This window comes from Panicum hallii, chromosome 1, assembly GCF_002211085.1.
Source record: "Panicum hallii strain FIL2 chromosome 1, PHallii_v3.1, whole genome shotgun sequence".
Classification (NCBI taxonomy): Eukaryota; Viridiplantae; Streptophyta; class Magnoliopsida; order Poales; family Poaceae; genus Panicum; species Panicum hallii.
The window spans coordinates 32,873,838-32,888,614 of record NC_038042.1 but is presented as its reverse complement, the minus strand read 5'-3'; the positions used below and the strand labels follow the sequence as shown (position 1 = coordinate 32,888,614).

Below are 14,777 nucleotides of genomic sequence, written 5' to 3'. Positions count from 1 at the left end.
AAGAAACGCCAAGAGAAGCGGATATTAGTGCCAGATCATGCCACCACCTTCGGACCAGGTCATGCCAACACCTCCGGACCTTATTAATGCCGGGTCGTGGCACGACCTGATACTTAATGCGCCATGATTCGGCACTAGTGAGTGCCTATTAGTACCATGTTGTGCCATAACCTAGCGATAATACTTCTCTCTGGGGATTTGGCCACTGCATTAGTACTGGCTGCTATATGGCCGGTATTTTTACAATAGATTGATAGGGCGTTCTCTAGTAGTATATATTATTTTGGTCGTCGTAGGGCGCGTAACGCGCGCAGGATGTTGAATGAACCGAGGGCAAAGGAGACGGAGTAGCAATTGCTTTGCTGGGAGGAAAAAAGAACGGGGGCCCTCCTTCAAAAAAAACGAACGTGGGCCCGAGTCCGATATTTTTGCGGCATCGGACGCACGGGCGAGAGTATCACCGAAGACAAAAGAGAGAGAAAAGAATATGGAATTTAATTCTGAGCAGACTGGACCGGAAGGAAAGAAACAGATACTTCAAGGGTGCAACTGCAACCATCCGAATAGAAAATGTTGGGTGATAGCCCATCCGCGTGTGTGGAGCACGAGCCCCTCCTCTTCTGCAGGCTGCAGCGGGCCCAACCTGCCTGACTCTGCGACTGCTCCCTGCGCGCACGCCACGGGAAGCGAGGTGACCACGCGCCCCCCGCCCTGCCCACCTTCACACTCCTGTTTTCCGTACGGCACCATGGATCCGCACGGCCGTCAGACGCCGGAGGATGGCTTCTTCCACCCGCGCGACGCCGACCTCAGGTCGCCCTGCCCACACACCACTTCAGCAGATTTGCTTTGCTTTTGAATCGTTTTCTTTAGGGTTAGGAGCCAAGTTCGGTGGGAATTGTTGGGAGAGGTTATCCAATTCTTACTCAAATCTGGGGGATTTAGGAGGGACATAGAGTTAGATGGATTCTCTGGTGTTACTTTGGTGGCGTCAATTGAGCAGTTGATAGTTGAATTCGGTGACCATAGCCTTTGACAATTTGTTACAGGACACATTCGTTTTACCCCAAGATAGTTCTTCCATAGCACTGGCGTCTTAAAAAATGTCTGGGGTCTCTAAAAATAGTTAAGGAAAAAATTCCCTACATAGCATAGGATCGAGTAAAGCAAAACACTGTACATGAATGGAGTGTGGACTTAAATAAAGTGTGATCGACAGTAGATTCAATCATGGATCATCTGTTGTGTGATTTTGTGCAAAATAATTTAAGGTCTTAGATGCATCTGATCTGAAATTTTCTCACGACTAGTGTTCCCTCTTTTATCCATAGTCAAAGGACAGAGTGCAAAGCCCAAGGTCCGTCTTCCACGCGCAAGGTACAAAAGGCTGATCGGGAGAAGATGCGAAGAGATAAATTAAATGAGCAGTTCCAGGAATTGGGAAACACACTTGGTATGATGCTGTTTTCTGTTTCGAGCATGAAAATTGGGTAATTTTGATCCATGCCATCGTTTCTGTGCAGTGCACCTTTCATCTGTACCATACCACTAGGTTAAGTCAATGATATGTGAGTTATGGTCATACGTGTTATCAACACAGGCTGATGGTATAGATGAAAGATTCAGCTGAAATGGTTGTCTGGATGAAACATCATAATTGCTCCATGTGCCGCTATTCAGGAATTTTAATGGGTATGTTGGCCTCTGGGTTATCAAGAGACACATTTATAAATGCTAAATCAGCAAGAGTGGATACCTTGAAAGAACATGCTATGACATGTTTATCCTTGTACTACCAATAAGTACTCGGTTTTTTTCCCAAAACGAACTGGCAGGAGAGCTGCCTGTTATATTAAAAAGGAGAGCCTATACAGTGCTATGTACAAGCCGCAACAAGGGTCAGATTGGATGGGCCAAAAAATCTCAGAACAAGAAAAACAGCTCCATTGTTTTGCATATTTCCAATATAGTGTTCCCATGACACTAGCATTTTGTGCACCAAACTCTTGAATTGACTAGCAAGTTTAGCAAGAATAGATGAAATTACCATATTTAATGCCTGAAATTTGAAATACTACATGGCACAGGGAAAACCTTGTTAAGTCTTATGGGGCCTAGTGATGTTGAAAGTTCATTTATGTGGTATTTCAGCATACAGAGTGCCAGAATGCACTGTTTGAAGAGGACAAGTGCTGGGTGGGTCGGACTAGTAAAACATTTTGGTTTTGACAAATATCAAGGTATGATCCATGAAGTTTGTCCATCAGTGATTTGAGCAAATATTAGTGTTCTGGTCATGACTTGATTCATATATTAACTAGAAGTGCAAGCTCAACCACCGGCACAGTCAAAACAACAGTTTTACTCTATAGGATACTGTTATAGGAATGGACGTGTCCAACCTGCGGACCACATGGGCAAGGCCCTACAAGATGTAGCAGCATACTATCTCTAGATTTTTAGGTTGTTGCCTATTCTCATGTCTAGTTAGTTAGTTAGTAAGCCAAACTTGTCTTTAGTTTAGTAGATGTCTAGGCTTTCTGTGACCAATCTCTATTCAAGGGTGATGGTCTGGCTGCTGCAATTCACGATAATCACTAGAAATGAACTCTACTTTCTCCTCTCAAGTCATTACTCCCATCTATGGTCAACCTCTTGTCTCTACAAGCTGACTTCACCCTGCCATCTTCCAGGTGTTGTGTATCTAGATCATAGTAAAATCATTTCATTAATGTTTGCAAACTGTATTGCATATGGGTAGAGACAAAGTTGTCAAAGTTCCTCTTCTTGATCTCTAAAGGGCAAGTAGGGGGATGTCACAGACCTCTACAAGCCACTCAATCTGCTGTTCAGTGTCGGTTATATTCTGCTAGCCTTACAAAGAAGCGACAGCATCTTGGTGCCCAATATTTGCATGGCTTGAACTATACCAACCCGAAGAAGAAGGCTCTATAAGCTGACCTTGCTAAATATGTTCCAGAAGCAGAAACCCTCCGTTGGTGCTCATTCTGTATTTTCAGCTGCAGCTTGATCTCTGGCCATTAAGTCCCATAAATCCAGATACTCAATTATGGCAAGAACAGATAGTGCACCTCTACTGTACTGTCAAATTTCTGCTGGCCACGACTCTTCACAAATGGGCCCTATGCCTTTTCAGCCCACATTGGTCTTCAATGGCACTATTGTAAATGTTGACTCTCTTGATTGAAAATTTCCCTAGCTATAAGATACTGAGGATCCCAGAGAACAAATTAAGTTCATTTGTAATTAAATAGTAGAGGATAGGCAACGTTAAAACTGTTGGTGTTAGTAGAACGTGATTAAAACTGAAACTGCCAATAATGCTGTACCATGGAGTTCATATACTGTTTCCCTCATCAGACCTGATGCTTGAACAAAAAGAGTTATCGAGAACAACCTTCCCACATGGTGGTAGTTACGTGATATATACATAACTGCATAAACAGTGGGGTAACTGCTTTGTGTGCCTGCATGTTTGGTGATCTACTTGTCCTGCTCAACATATGACTTTTGACATAGTTTTCTTATGTGCTTATGACGCAATCTGCATGGTTTTGTGCTACCAAATAAGACTCTGTTCTTCCATAAATACTTTTTCATATTGTTACCTAGAATTATGACAAAAGTCCTTTCTGACTAAATCATTTTCTCCCTGTTTCATTCCTGCTAGTTTTTGTACAAAATAGCTACATTGTTCAAAGTTTAAACGACCACATGCTGATAGCATCTGCCCTCTTCATGTTCTTGCTTTAAATGAATATGACCTCTAAAAGAATGTGATATTTACATTAACATATTTAATACCCTGTTCGTTGGCCATATTTGTATTGAAACTGTATATTGACACTATTGTTTCAATGAACTGCTGGGAGGCAACTTGTATGTTGATTCATACATATATCTTATGAAGTTATGAACTGGCTTCTGTTGTCTTTTCTTATCTCATCCTCTTACTGCTGCCTTCCATTTAAAGAAAGAATTATTGAAGGAACAAGTCCAATTTTCAACCTTGAATGTCGCCCCTGGTCCAAGGACCGACCCTGAGCTGTGAAACTTTATAGGCGTTAAATCCTGTGACTCAATCTAGTTGGATTCTGATGCCATGTAAAGTGGTTTTGATGCGGAAAACATCAAGCCAAATATTGGATGGATAAAAACATTGTAATGTGGAACGGGAAGAGGAAGAAGGTAGGGAGGGGACTGGCGTGTAGGTCTCTCCATCTTAAATTTTATTTCCTGACATCTTAGATTATGTGGCAGGTGATGTGGCATCCACATTGTTCAAAACAGCTTTTGAATAGGTCAAGGGCGTCAAGTATCATGGGGTATTGTTAGTTCAAGATTTCAATTCCAACACTTTTAGAGGTCAAGGCTACCAGTGCCCTTGATTTTATGTCTAGTCAGTAGTTGCATGCCGACTTGTGGCATGGTGGCACCTGCAATTGAGAAAGGTTAATCTGCACAAACTAATCTGAAACCTTGTTTTGAGTCATGCAAATGAAAAAGTGTGCACACACACCCCTTAGAGAGCTATGAACTTAATCGCCTTTTACAAATCTAGGATGACCCGACCTCAATGAACCAACCTAACCAACCCCACTAGCAGTGAGGAGGGGAAGGCCCTTAACTCCTCCAAACTCCACATCTGTGCTTCTTCCCTAGTGAGGCTCAGTGCCGTGCAAACACTTGGGGCAGTCCCATTGAAGATACAATCATTCCGATGCTTCCAGATGCTCCAGGCGCCAAGGATAGTGAGGGAGTTTAGGCCTTTTCGTGCATCACCACTAACAGAAGGTTCCACCTTCGCCCACCAGTCATCGAAGGATGATTCAGCAGGCTGTGGGGCAAGCGAAGAAAGACCAACATGTTGCAGGAGGGAGTACCAGAACTGTCTAGCAAACACACACCGAATGAGAAGGTGCTGAATGTTCTCATCCTTGTCACACAGCAGACATCGGTCTGGGTGGGGAAGGCCTCACCGGGCCAGTCTGTCAGCTGTCCAACTTCGGTTGTGAGCAACCAACCACATGATGAAACGGCATTTGGGGGGAGCCCATAATTTCCGTATTCTTTCATAAGGCCTGAAGCAAATGGCGCCCTGGAAGAGGGCATCATAGACGGACTTTGTTGTATAAGCTATTTGTGGGATATAGTTTTGATAGTTTCTGCATATGCAAGATGTTTGTTTGAAATTTGTATATGCAACTCGTTCTAGCTATTTAGTATAAAATGCTAAGTTGCCACTGTAATTTAATCGTCATCTCATGTCAGCTACATGCTAAAATATCCAGATCCAGACCGCCCCAGGAATGATAAGGCGACTATCCTTGGTGACACAATCCAGATGCTGAAAGATTTGACTTCTCAGGTGAACAAGCTGAAAGCTGAATACACATCACTTTCTGAAGAAGCACGTGAGGTAAATATTAGTACAAAGAAGCAGATCAGCCACAGAAAACTTAGTTATCTGATACACATTTTTACTTGTAGTTGACACAAGAAAAGAACGAGCTTAGAGATGAGAAAGCTTCACTGAAATCTGAGGTTGATAATTTGAATAACCAGTATCAACAACGGATGAGGGTGTTGTACCCATGGGCTGGAATGGAGCCTTCTGTAGTTATTGGGCCACCTCCAGCATATCCCTACCCAGTCCCACTTCCCATACCCTCTGGTTCTGTACCCATGCATCCGCAGCTGCAGGCATATCCCTTTTTCCGTAGTCAAACTTCTGGAACAATCCCCAATGCATGCACCCCTTACATGGCATATACTCAACCCTGTCATCCTCCCAATGATCAGCCATCTAACCAACTTAATAGCCCAGTTGCCCATTCAAGTAGTCATCGGTCTAACTCTCCTGGACGAGACTGTAGAAGCAAGTCATCTACATTGCAGCAAGTAAGCTGTGGAGTGAGAAGTACTGGCGTTGGTGATGTTGCAACTGATCTGGAACTGAAAACTCCTGGTTCTTCAGGTCCCTCACATTCAGAGATCACTAACAAGGTAAGGATAGTTTTCAATTTCATATAAATGGTGAGTGTATGAATATGTGGTAGATGATTTATATTCTTGATTTGCTGAAGTTTATGGATTTTGTTTTTGTGAGGGCTATAGAATATATCAAGGAGACACATTTTCACAGTGCTTTTCTTCTTAATATATTGATGCGCAGCTCTCCTGCGCTTTCGAGAAAAAAACATTTTCACAGTGCAAAATTTGATTAAATAGCAAAGTGATCTAAATTTTTTAATGGTTATTTGTCATTTTCATAGGATGCCTCTTTTGACTCGAAAACAAAGAAGCAATGCATAAAGCAGATTAATGGTAGCACTCTCACAGAAGGCACCAGTTCAAGCAGATGCTCTTCCAGTGGCCCCCCAGATGTCTCTAATAGTGTTGGAGATGGATGTCTCTAATAGTGTTGGAGATGCAGTACAAAATGTAGACAATTATAGATTGAGAAAAGATCTCTTCTAAGCTCCAATTAGTCAGGCGTCAGCATATATGTGATGTAATTTGTTGTTGTTTCTAGCTTTTCTACATGGAAATGCCCAGTTCCTAATGTCAGAGGACTGGACAAACTGAGAAGCCTATTGAGTCAGTGGAACGGTTCCAGTTAGGAGCGCTATCCTCATGTTTGTTAGTGGACAAAAGCTTGCTGAGAAAACGAAGAGCAAAAGCATAGGCTGTTGCCTTCTACGATGATTCAAAAGGATTTCAAGGATTTGATATGCCAGCCATGCATTGCAGGGCTTCGGTTTTAGATAAATATTTATCGATATCATGATTCTAGTACCATTGTATAGTTCTTTCTGGAGTAGAGTTTTCATATGAATTTCTGTCTCAAATAAGTGGATAACCTGATATTAACTATATTATATGTCGTGGCTTGACTTGCTCTGTCAACTAAGTTTGTACATCGAGCATTATACCATTGCGTTGGAGTATGTTCTTTGAGTATTAGTTACCATGTTATGTTCTTCGAGTGTCATAGCGCAAGATTGATACGAACACGCAGCTCATAAAACTTCTAAATTGTTATTCCTCGTTATATCAATGCAACAATGAAAGGGCTGCATTGCATTCCTTTGTTATTATTAAATGTATCAACTTTATATATTGCCCCCCTACGAAATCCATCCAATGGTAATTCTATCCAATGTTATATCCATTCATTGATTCTTATTGACATAGCGTAAATTCAGATGGATTTAGCGGTTCTAGATTTCTTTTTTCTTTTTTAACTAAATGGCATAGAGAACAAAATCACACCTTCCTCACGTGTAGCTCTGAATTTGAAATCACGTTACCTTCAGCTACAGAAAGGGCCAACTTTACACATATGCAATTCTCATCAAAATAATTGTTTATTTTTACAGTACTCGATGATGCAATTTTGCTCAATGATACGTTGAATCATAGTGTCTGCAATCATCAAGATTCTTAAATCTCCTACTTGACCGTTGCTCCACCTCATAAACAAATGTAAATGATTATTTGCTGGTTAAGATCGTAGACAGAACATTTACTTGTCAAACCATTAAATAGCTTAACAAATAGGAATTGCATCATTTTTTTTCAAAATTTGTAATTTTAAATATATAGAACATTTACTTGATCTCAAGTTTTTGTAAAAATTTTCATTCAACAAATGCAAGAAAAATAATTTCCCAAAACTAACTTTACCTGCCGCCACCAGATTGTTTCAACACCAAACTGTTGTGGTGCATGGCAGTATATTGTCATCCCCATCGTTTCGTATTGTGCAGCCACCATATTCTCGCAAGAAACTATGCTTATCGTGTAAATTTATAATAATAGCGACTTATAAGCAGTCCCAAATTTATCATCCCATCCCGTTAACAAAATTTTAACACTCTTCTCGAGACATGTACTAGGTAAGTCCTCATAGCTGGACAAAGTCATTTTATGGTTTGAAACCAAAATAGAGGAAGGTGGCAAAGGGATGGATGTGTTTGGCTGGTGGGACCTTCTCACCATCATGAACATGCCATGTCTTTTACGGTTTTTTATCAGTCTTTGATTCCGTGCTGTCCTGGGAGAACGCAAACGATGCCTTACCGACCAGCTTAGTAGCTCTTGCAGCCGACTTCTGATTTTCATCGTAAATGCAACAAAGTTTACCAAGAACCATTAAGCTCAAAGCACGAACGCAGGTGCAGCCATTTGAAAATTTTGTCACGCTCTACGAGAAAACATTCTTTGAGAACCTTGGAATACAGCCATTGTTGGCAATATGTGAATGGAACATGGTCAACATGAGCGCTTTGATTTTTTGTTGTCAGTAACCTATCTATTAATTCTGCAGATGAACAGCAACGAAGAGTACTCAAAAAGAACTACAGGATAAAGTTGAAGTCGTTTTAAGCTTCATTTGATCTTGTTCTTGTATCATCAGCATACCCGCTATCTTGGATTTCATCTGAGTCAGCCTGTGTATCCCCATCTGCATCCGTATCCGGGTTTGCTTCTGTAGCCTTGCCTTCGGCAGAGGGATGGGCATGACTACTCCCACCAGTGCTGGTGTAGTTGCTGGCTTCTGTCATATTAGCCCCAGTATGCTTTTCAATCATTCCAGAAATCGCCAACTTTGGAGACCACTCCAGAACATCATCGATTATGTTAGAAACCTTCTTTTGGTACCTGAAAACAGGGGGAGAAAACAATCAAAAGATTAGTAATGCGATTCAGAACATGCGATTGAACTTTGCCTTGACACAGCAGTATAAATTCCCTGACAAATACACTAAAGATATCATTGATGAGCTCATGCAAGAGGTGCTACCATCTAATCTAAAATTATATGACAGATCCATGAATTATAGTGTAGGCTGTAGCAAGAGATCCTTACTTGAAAAGCAGCATTTTGAACTGGACAGACTGCCTTCCAATTTGTCAGAAAAATTGTAAGTGCAGTTCTATTTTTTGGGTTAATAAGTTATTCAACTTAACCGACTGAAATTCCATGAGGATAGAGCAATCAGCCAACAAAAATTGTGCTTCCTATCAGATTATTAATTAGGGTGGACATAGTGTGAGCTAATGCAAGATGGTTGCTCAGGTAAAAAAAAAAAACTAGAACTCCTAATGAGTAGAAGACAATGAACTAAGGTTTCTACTATGGCAGGTCTTATCTGCTCATAACTCAATATGGCTCTTAGGTCAAAACATGAAATAAGAAAATCTTTGAAGATAACAAATTACCTGGCTCTAGCTGCTTCATCTGGAGCATGGTGCCTAAGGAGCAATATCACCAATACAGCGACAAGAGCATAGAAAAGTCTCGATGTCCACTTTGGCCGCTCTCCTTCATCCTTTTCAGGCCAAAAACGAACGAGTTCTCTAAATGTTGTCTCCTCTGCGTTTATATTGGGGAAGAACCATACACGTTTCCCAAGAAGAACCCATAAGATGCCGAAGATAGCAGCTCTTACTGCAATTCCATGGAAACAGAAGACAATGGGTTATTAGGGACAAAACAAAATTCCATGTGATAAGAAGGGCGAAAGCTATCTGGATGCATAAAGCAACAAAAGTTAGAGATTTAACAAAATAAGGAACTCTAGCATGCGCATGCAACTCCAGTACCCTACCATCAGCAATTCAGCAAAAACAAGCACAATGAGCAAGAATAACAGAAAGTCAACTGGTAAAACTTTAGTCTTATTATGTGTGGACCAGAATATTACTGGCAATCAATCGCTCATTGCCCTCTGCTAGGATATAAAAAAATTAAAATATAGCAAAAGACAGCAAATATGAAGAATTTCAAGGTTGTTTATTGATTTAAAGAAACTCATAATTTCTTTAAATGTAGAACAATTGACCGGAGTTCACCAATAAAAAAGGGATACCTGTTCATAGGTCACCTTAAATTTAAACAGTGGTCAATCCTCAACAAACAATATTTAGTGAGAAATGAAATGAAACCGGAAGCATAAACCGTTTTTGAAAATCAACATAATATTTTATTATGACATTCTCTTGGCAAATAGTTTCTTGAAGGAAAAATATACTTTTATCATAGGCTTCCTAAAACAATGGCATATCATAGGAAAGTAACAAACTAATGATTCCTACCCCTGACTTCAGAACAGACATCCAAACCAAACAAAAATTGTATGAGTTCCAAGCAGATTCATCTGCAATACTCACATCTACCAATAATAGTATCAAATACAAACTCTCAGCCACAAGAAGCCAATAGACCACCAGCCAGTTACCACTGATAAACCTAGTTTATCACGTGGATTCAGTAAAAAAAATCCACCCGGTCAAAATAAAAAAAAGTTTGGATGTATTTGAATTGGAATGGCTAAAACAGCTGAAAATCTGTTGTGATGAAACAAGTGAATAGCTACTTAAGTTGTTGAGCTCGTGGCTCCCACGCATAAATTCTTGAGTTTGAAAACTACCCCCATTTTTATTTACTTTTAACAACTGATGCACTTAAGTTTGGGTCCAACCTAAAGTGTGGTGCAAATAGCAGAACGATAACCAAAATCACAACATCTGGCATATGGTAGAACCTATCGACTGAGCTAGCTGTGCGGCTTTTAGTAAAAGTATGAATCTGTGTTACTTTATTGTATCATGCGCATGAATTTGAATCTAAAATCTTGTTTCAAAGTTTGTTTGAGAAATCAAAGAAAAATTCCAAACTTTTCCAGTGACATCTGGTAAATTTCTTAATGTACTGAGAGTGAACCTGCCTACACCCACAAGTGCTGGTATTTAGTCCAAACACAACTGTGTCGCTACAAGGAAAAGGAAGTTAATGTAGCATTCAGTTTAACGATACAACAGCAAAAAATTCCTATTACTAGTAGTAGTGACTTAGTATAGCTATCTATGGTTCTAAAATACTCCCTTCTATACAAAATATAAGGTGGTTTAGGATTTATGTTGATCACACTTCTATAGCCTTAACCATCACGATATCAAGAGTCATATCTGATAGAATAAGGTAAGTTTGATGTTAGACTCACCATGAAAATACTTTCATAATGTGTAATCCTTTTTTAGTTAAGAGTTCATTTTCATATAAATTACTAGTCAAAGTGTCACCTTATAGACTGTCAATGTCCTAAGAGACTTATCTTTTAGATCTCAGGGAGTATATAAATGCAGCAGCATTTGCTCACAGCACTTGGGCAGGTCCACTCTATATTCTATAGTGCCACTTTTAACATTCTTGAAAGCAACATGATCAAACATAATATACGCTGCAACACAGTGAAACAACTAATAAAGCAGTAACTTGAATTTTTGGTACTACTTAATGGATTTTTTTTAAAGGTAATGTGTGAAGTTTTAATCCATAACTAGAAATATATCCAACTGCAAAAGCATCAATATATATTATAAACTTACACTGATAAAATCAAGACCAACTTTTGGTATCTGCTTCCTTATAAACAACATGCAAACAACATAATCCGAAGTGAGCATTCATAACACAGGCAAACAATTGTCATGAATTACTCAAAGAGGTGTAATGACCAAAAGTGTTATGTGATGTTGGTAGGTGTGGGTGCACAACACAGGCAAACAACTGTCGTTCATTAACCATAGACGTGTGGTAAACAACTGTCAATCATTAAACAACAGTTTTGAATGAAAGCACACTCAGAGGGAGAGAGATCTTACGCAAAAGAATGGAGACGATGAAAAGTAGAGCTCCAGCACATGAGTACAGTACAACAATCTTGCATTGATATGGGTAAACTGGAAATAAGCAGACTGCCAGTGCAAAAAGAGGCCAAACAAATGAAAGAATTGTCTGCCACAAGGTCCGCCTTTTGAGAAACATCCAAGCAAAGAAACCATCATTTTCGGTAAACACTTGTTCCTGTAAGTACAAATCAAACCCACTTACATAAGAGCAACCCCAAGAAGAAAATAACATGTAACATATTCTGTAGTTAACTGTTATGCATAATCTAATTTTATCAAACCTAAGATACAGAATATTACGTACAAAGACATTTTGTAAAGCAAATACCTCGTTTTAATGGACAGCTATCAAAAAGATCAGAAAATATTGCAAGACTTAGAATATATGAACCCAGTAAAAAATTTGAGTACATATTGGAGCTATAACAATGTTTTAGTTTGACATCAATCCATTAACACAATAAATAAATAAAATGAAGAAAGATACATAAACAACCCTAATTAACTAACTCCAAGCCCATCTCAATTCATTTCAATATGAAGAGAATAACGGTATAGACTGAATTAGTTAGAATTGAAAAATCAGACAAGAGAAAGTAGATAATGTAACTATCAGCATTAATGGGTCTTACTATATCAAAACAGAGATTTTTAATTTAGTCATCTTATATTGAAAACCTAACGATTTTGACTCATTCAAGTACTTCTTACTGCCAAGTTTTAGTAGCTACATGATAAAAGTTTTAGTAGCTATAAGAAACTACATGAATGAATTATGAAAAAACAGATGATAAAAGTTTGCTTCCTGCACCTTCCTTTAGACTCATATTACCACATTTCAAAGTAATTGTAGCAAGCAGATATATCACGATTCATGATTATTAAAGCAGAACATAACCATTACTTGATCATAAGAAAACTTTTACTTGACATCATTGATACAAAAGGTGCAATTTTCAAGTAGAATTACTGAAACTGTGGATAACGGTTAGGTAAACTTCATCATAATGTCACATCAAGAGAGCAATGCAAAAGGCACAATTTTCAAGCAGAATTACTGAAACTGTGGATAACTGTTAGGTAAACATCCAGGGCAGTATGTCAATGGCATATCACTCTGGCTTTGCTGTTGGTTGCTCATGCGATGTCTAATCACCTATTAATAACTTTAAACTATTTATAACTGCTAGAGTGGCTTGAAGATGTGCTTTTGCATAGTCGGGTGGCTTTCCTTGCAAAAGCATAATCGGGTGACTTTCCTTGCAAAAACATCTACCACTTCAGATAAAAGGCTTCTAATTGTAGCATTTGAAGTATCTAAAATCTGGTTTTTAGTATAACTAATGGAGTTTGATTACGACGATTAGCTTAGAGATTATGTAAATGCCGCAGTAAGAGAATTCAAGAATAAAATATAGGTACAACCACAGTATTAACAAGTTATCTTAACCAACAGAATCAGAAGATATATTCTGGTACGTTTTATGTAAATAGCATACAACACTTACATTATGTATTTCCAAATGAGCAGGCCATGATGATAGTTTTTTCTTGCCAGGCCTGACAGTTTTCATAACTCGGTCACATCTTATCACAAGGTTCTTGGTCAGCAAAGTGTTAACAATGTCCTCCACTTCTAAATCTTTATCCGGCCCTAAAATTTCCCTGACTTCTGGATGATTCTTGATGAAGGTAGTGAAATCTTTTCCACGAAAATACTCCACTCGAGTTTCTTGCATGATTGCCCATCTTGATTCCAGTTGTTTGTTATCCCTAACCTTCTCAGCAAACAATTGATAAACATCTTTCTTCGGAGCAGATTTCTCCTACACGATACAACAGCATTATCGCATCAGTGCACCAGCTTTACAGTATATTTCAAAATTTTCAGCATTGCATACAATGTGAGGCAAAGAGACCTAATCTCAAGAAGTTTCATTCGTCCTCACGTTGAAGAAGAGAAAATTAATTTCAAGGCTAGGGGCAAGCAAAATACTAAACTAATTCCTAATCTAAATCAAACAGGAAAAAAAACTTCTAACTAAAGACTACTGTGAGCGCTCACAGTTCACGCCCAGGCCTGCGGAAACGATATCTTCTAACAACCATTTCATCCACAGCAGCCAACTAGGCATACCACGAGCTTCTCCAGATCCACCAAACCCTTGTAGAAGGAAACAAATTGACCAGCGTCCAACAACTACAAGAAAACATTCATGAAATTCCGCAGAACTGCATCGCATGATTCGAGTTATCGGGAGAAAACAAGAGATGAATCTAACGACGCGCCCCCCAAAAACACACCAAAATGCGCGGCACGACGGCATCTAAACCAAATCTAAAAGCCCCATGGATGGCAAGGCGACAAGCTAACCAGAGCGGAGGGATCGAGCTGACCTGAGGCGCGGCGCGGGAAGAGCGCGAGACGGGACCGCCGGCCTTCTTCCCCTTGTCCTTGTCCGCTGACTTGGCCGCCGTGGCCTTGGCTCCCTTCCCCGCCATCTCGTCGGAGGGGGGCGGAACCTTCCCCGACGGTGGGCGCCGGATCGGAGCGCGAACTGGGCGGATCTCACGGCCGATTTCGACGAAAAATTTTGGGGGATTGGGGCTTGGGCTCGCAACCCTTTTCACGTGAAATGAAGAGAAGCTAGAAAGTCTTTTCCGTTTTACGAGGGTTTAGTGGAGAAAGGGCCCAAAAAGGGTTTGCTGACTACCTACTCTAATTACGAGATTCTAAAATTCTATTGACCCAAATTTCATGTTATTGTTATGAATATATTGGTGTCGTAAAAATACAGTGGGTCGATTACTAACATTTCCAGTTTTCCATATTTTACTATCAAAGAATTCACGTGTTTTATTTCGCAAATTCAGCGATTTTTAGAGACAAATATACTGGGCCGTAGAATTGTTTATATCTTCAAAAATAGAGTTCCACTCCACTTGCACTATTGTAAACATATCACGAAATAATTTTATAAATGTGACTATATTATCGAATGATTCTAACTTGTATACCGAGAGGACACTCTCAATACTCTAGGGTTAATTGGATT

General features: G+C 39.6%; 2 protein-coding genes across 5 annotated transcripts; one reads left to right on the top strand and one right to left on the bottom strand.

Moving 5' to 3' along the window:
- Window positions 1–587: 587 nt before the first annotated feature.
- Window positions 588–6,930, top strand: LOC112892692 (transcription factor bHLH121). 4 transcript variants are annotated; one of them, XM_025959823.1, is made up of 6 exons: window positions 588–813; window positions 1,332–1,453; window positions 2,088–2,240; window positions 5,313–5,440; window positions 5,512–6,027; window positions 6,297–6,930. In XM_025959823.1, the coding sequence occupies exons 1-6, from the start codon at window positions 749–751 to the stop codon at window positions 6,438–6,440; spliced, it is 1,128 nt and encodes a 375-aa protein (XP_025815608.1). In that variant the 5' UTR covers window positions 588–748; the 3' UTR covers window positions 6,441–6,930. The 4 variants fall into 4 exon arrangements, with proteins under 4 accessions (XP_025815608.1, XP_025815621.1, XP_025815627.1 ...); XM_025959842.1 differs by having other exon boundaries at window positions 797–813; window positions 2,152–2,240; XM_025959836.1 differs by lacking the exon at window positions 2,088–2,240 and having other exon boundaries at window positions 592–813.
- A 1,280-nt stretch (window positions 6,931–8,210) lies between these two features.
- LOC112875904 lies at window positions 8,211–14,377 on the bottom strand. Its single transcript, XM_025939912.1, has 5 exons — window positions 14,119–14,377; window positions 13,230–13,547; window positions 11,695–11,896; window positions 9,250–9,478; window positions 8,211–8,688 (listed from the first exon to the last, which is right to left on the bottom strand). The coding sequence occupies exons 1-5, from the start codon at window positions 14,221–14,223 to the stop codon at window positions 8,409–8,411; spliced, it is 1,134 nt and encodes a 377-aa protein (XP_025795697.1). The 5' UTR covers window positions 14,224–14,377; the 3' UTR covers window positions 8,211–8,408.
- Window positions 14,378–14,777: the final 400 nt, after the last annotated feature.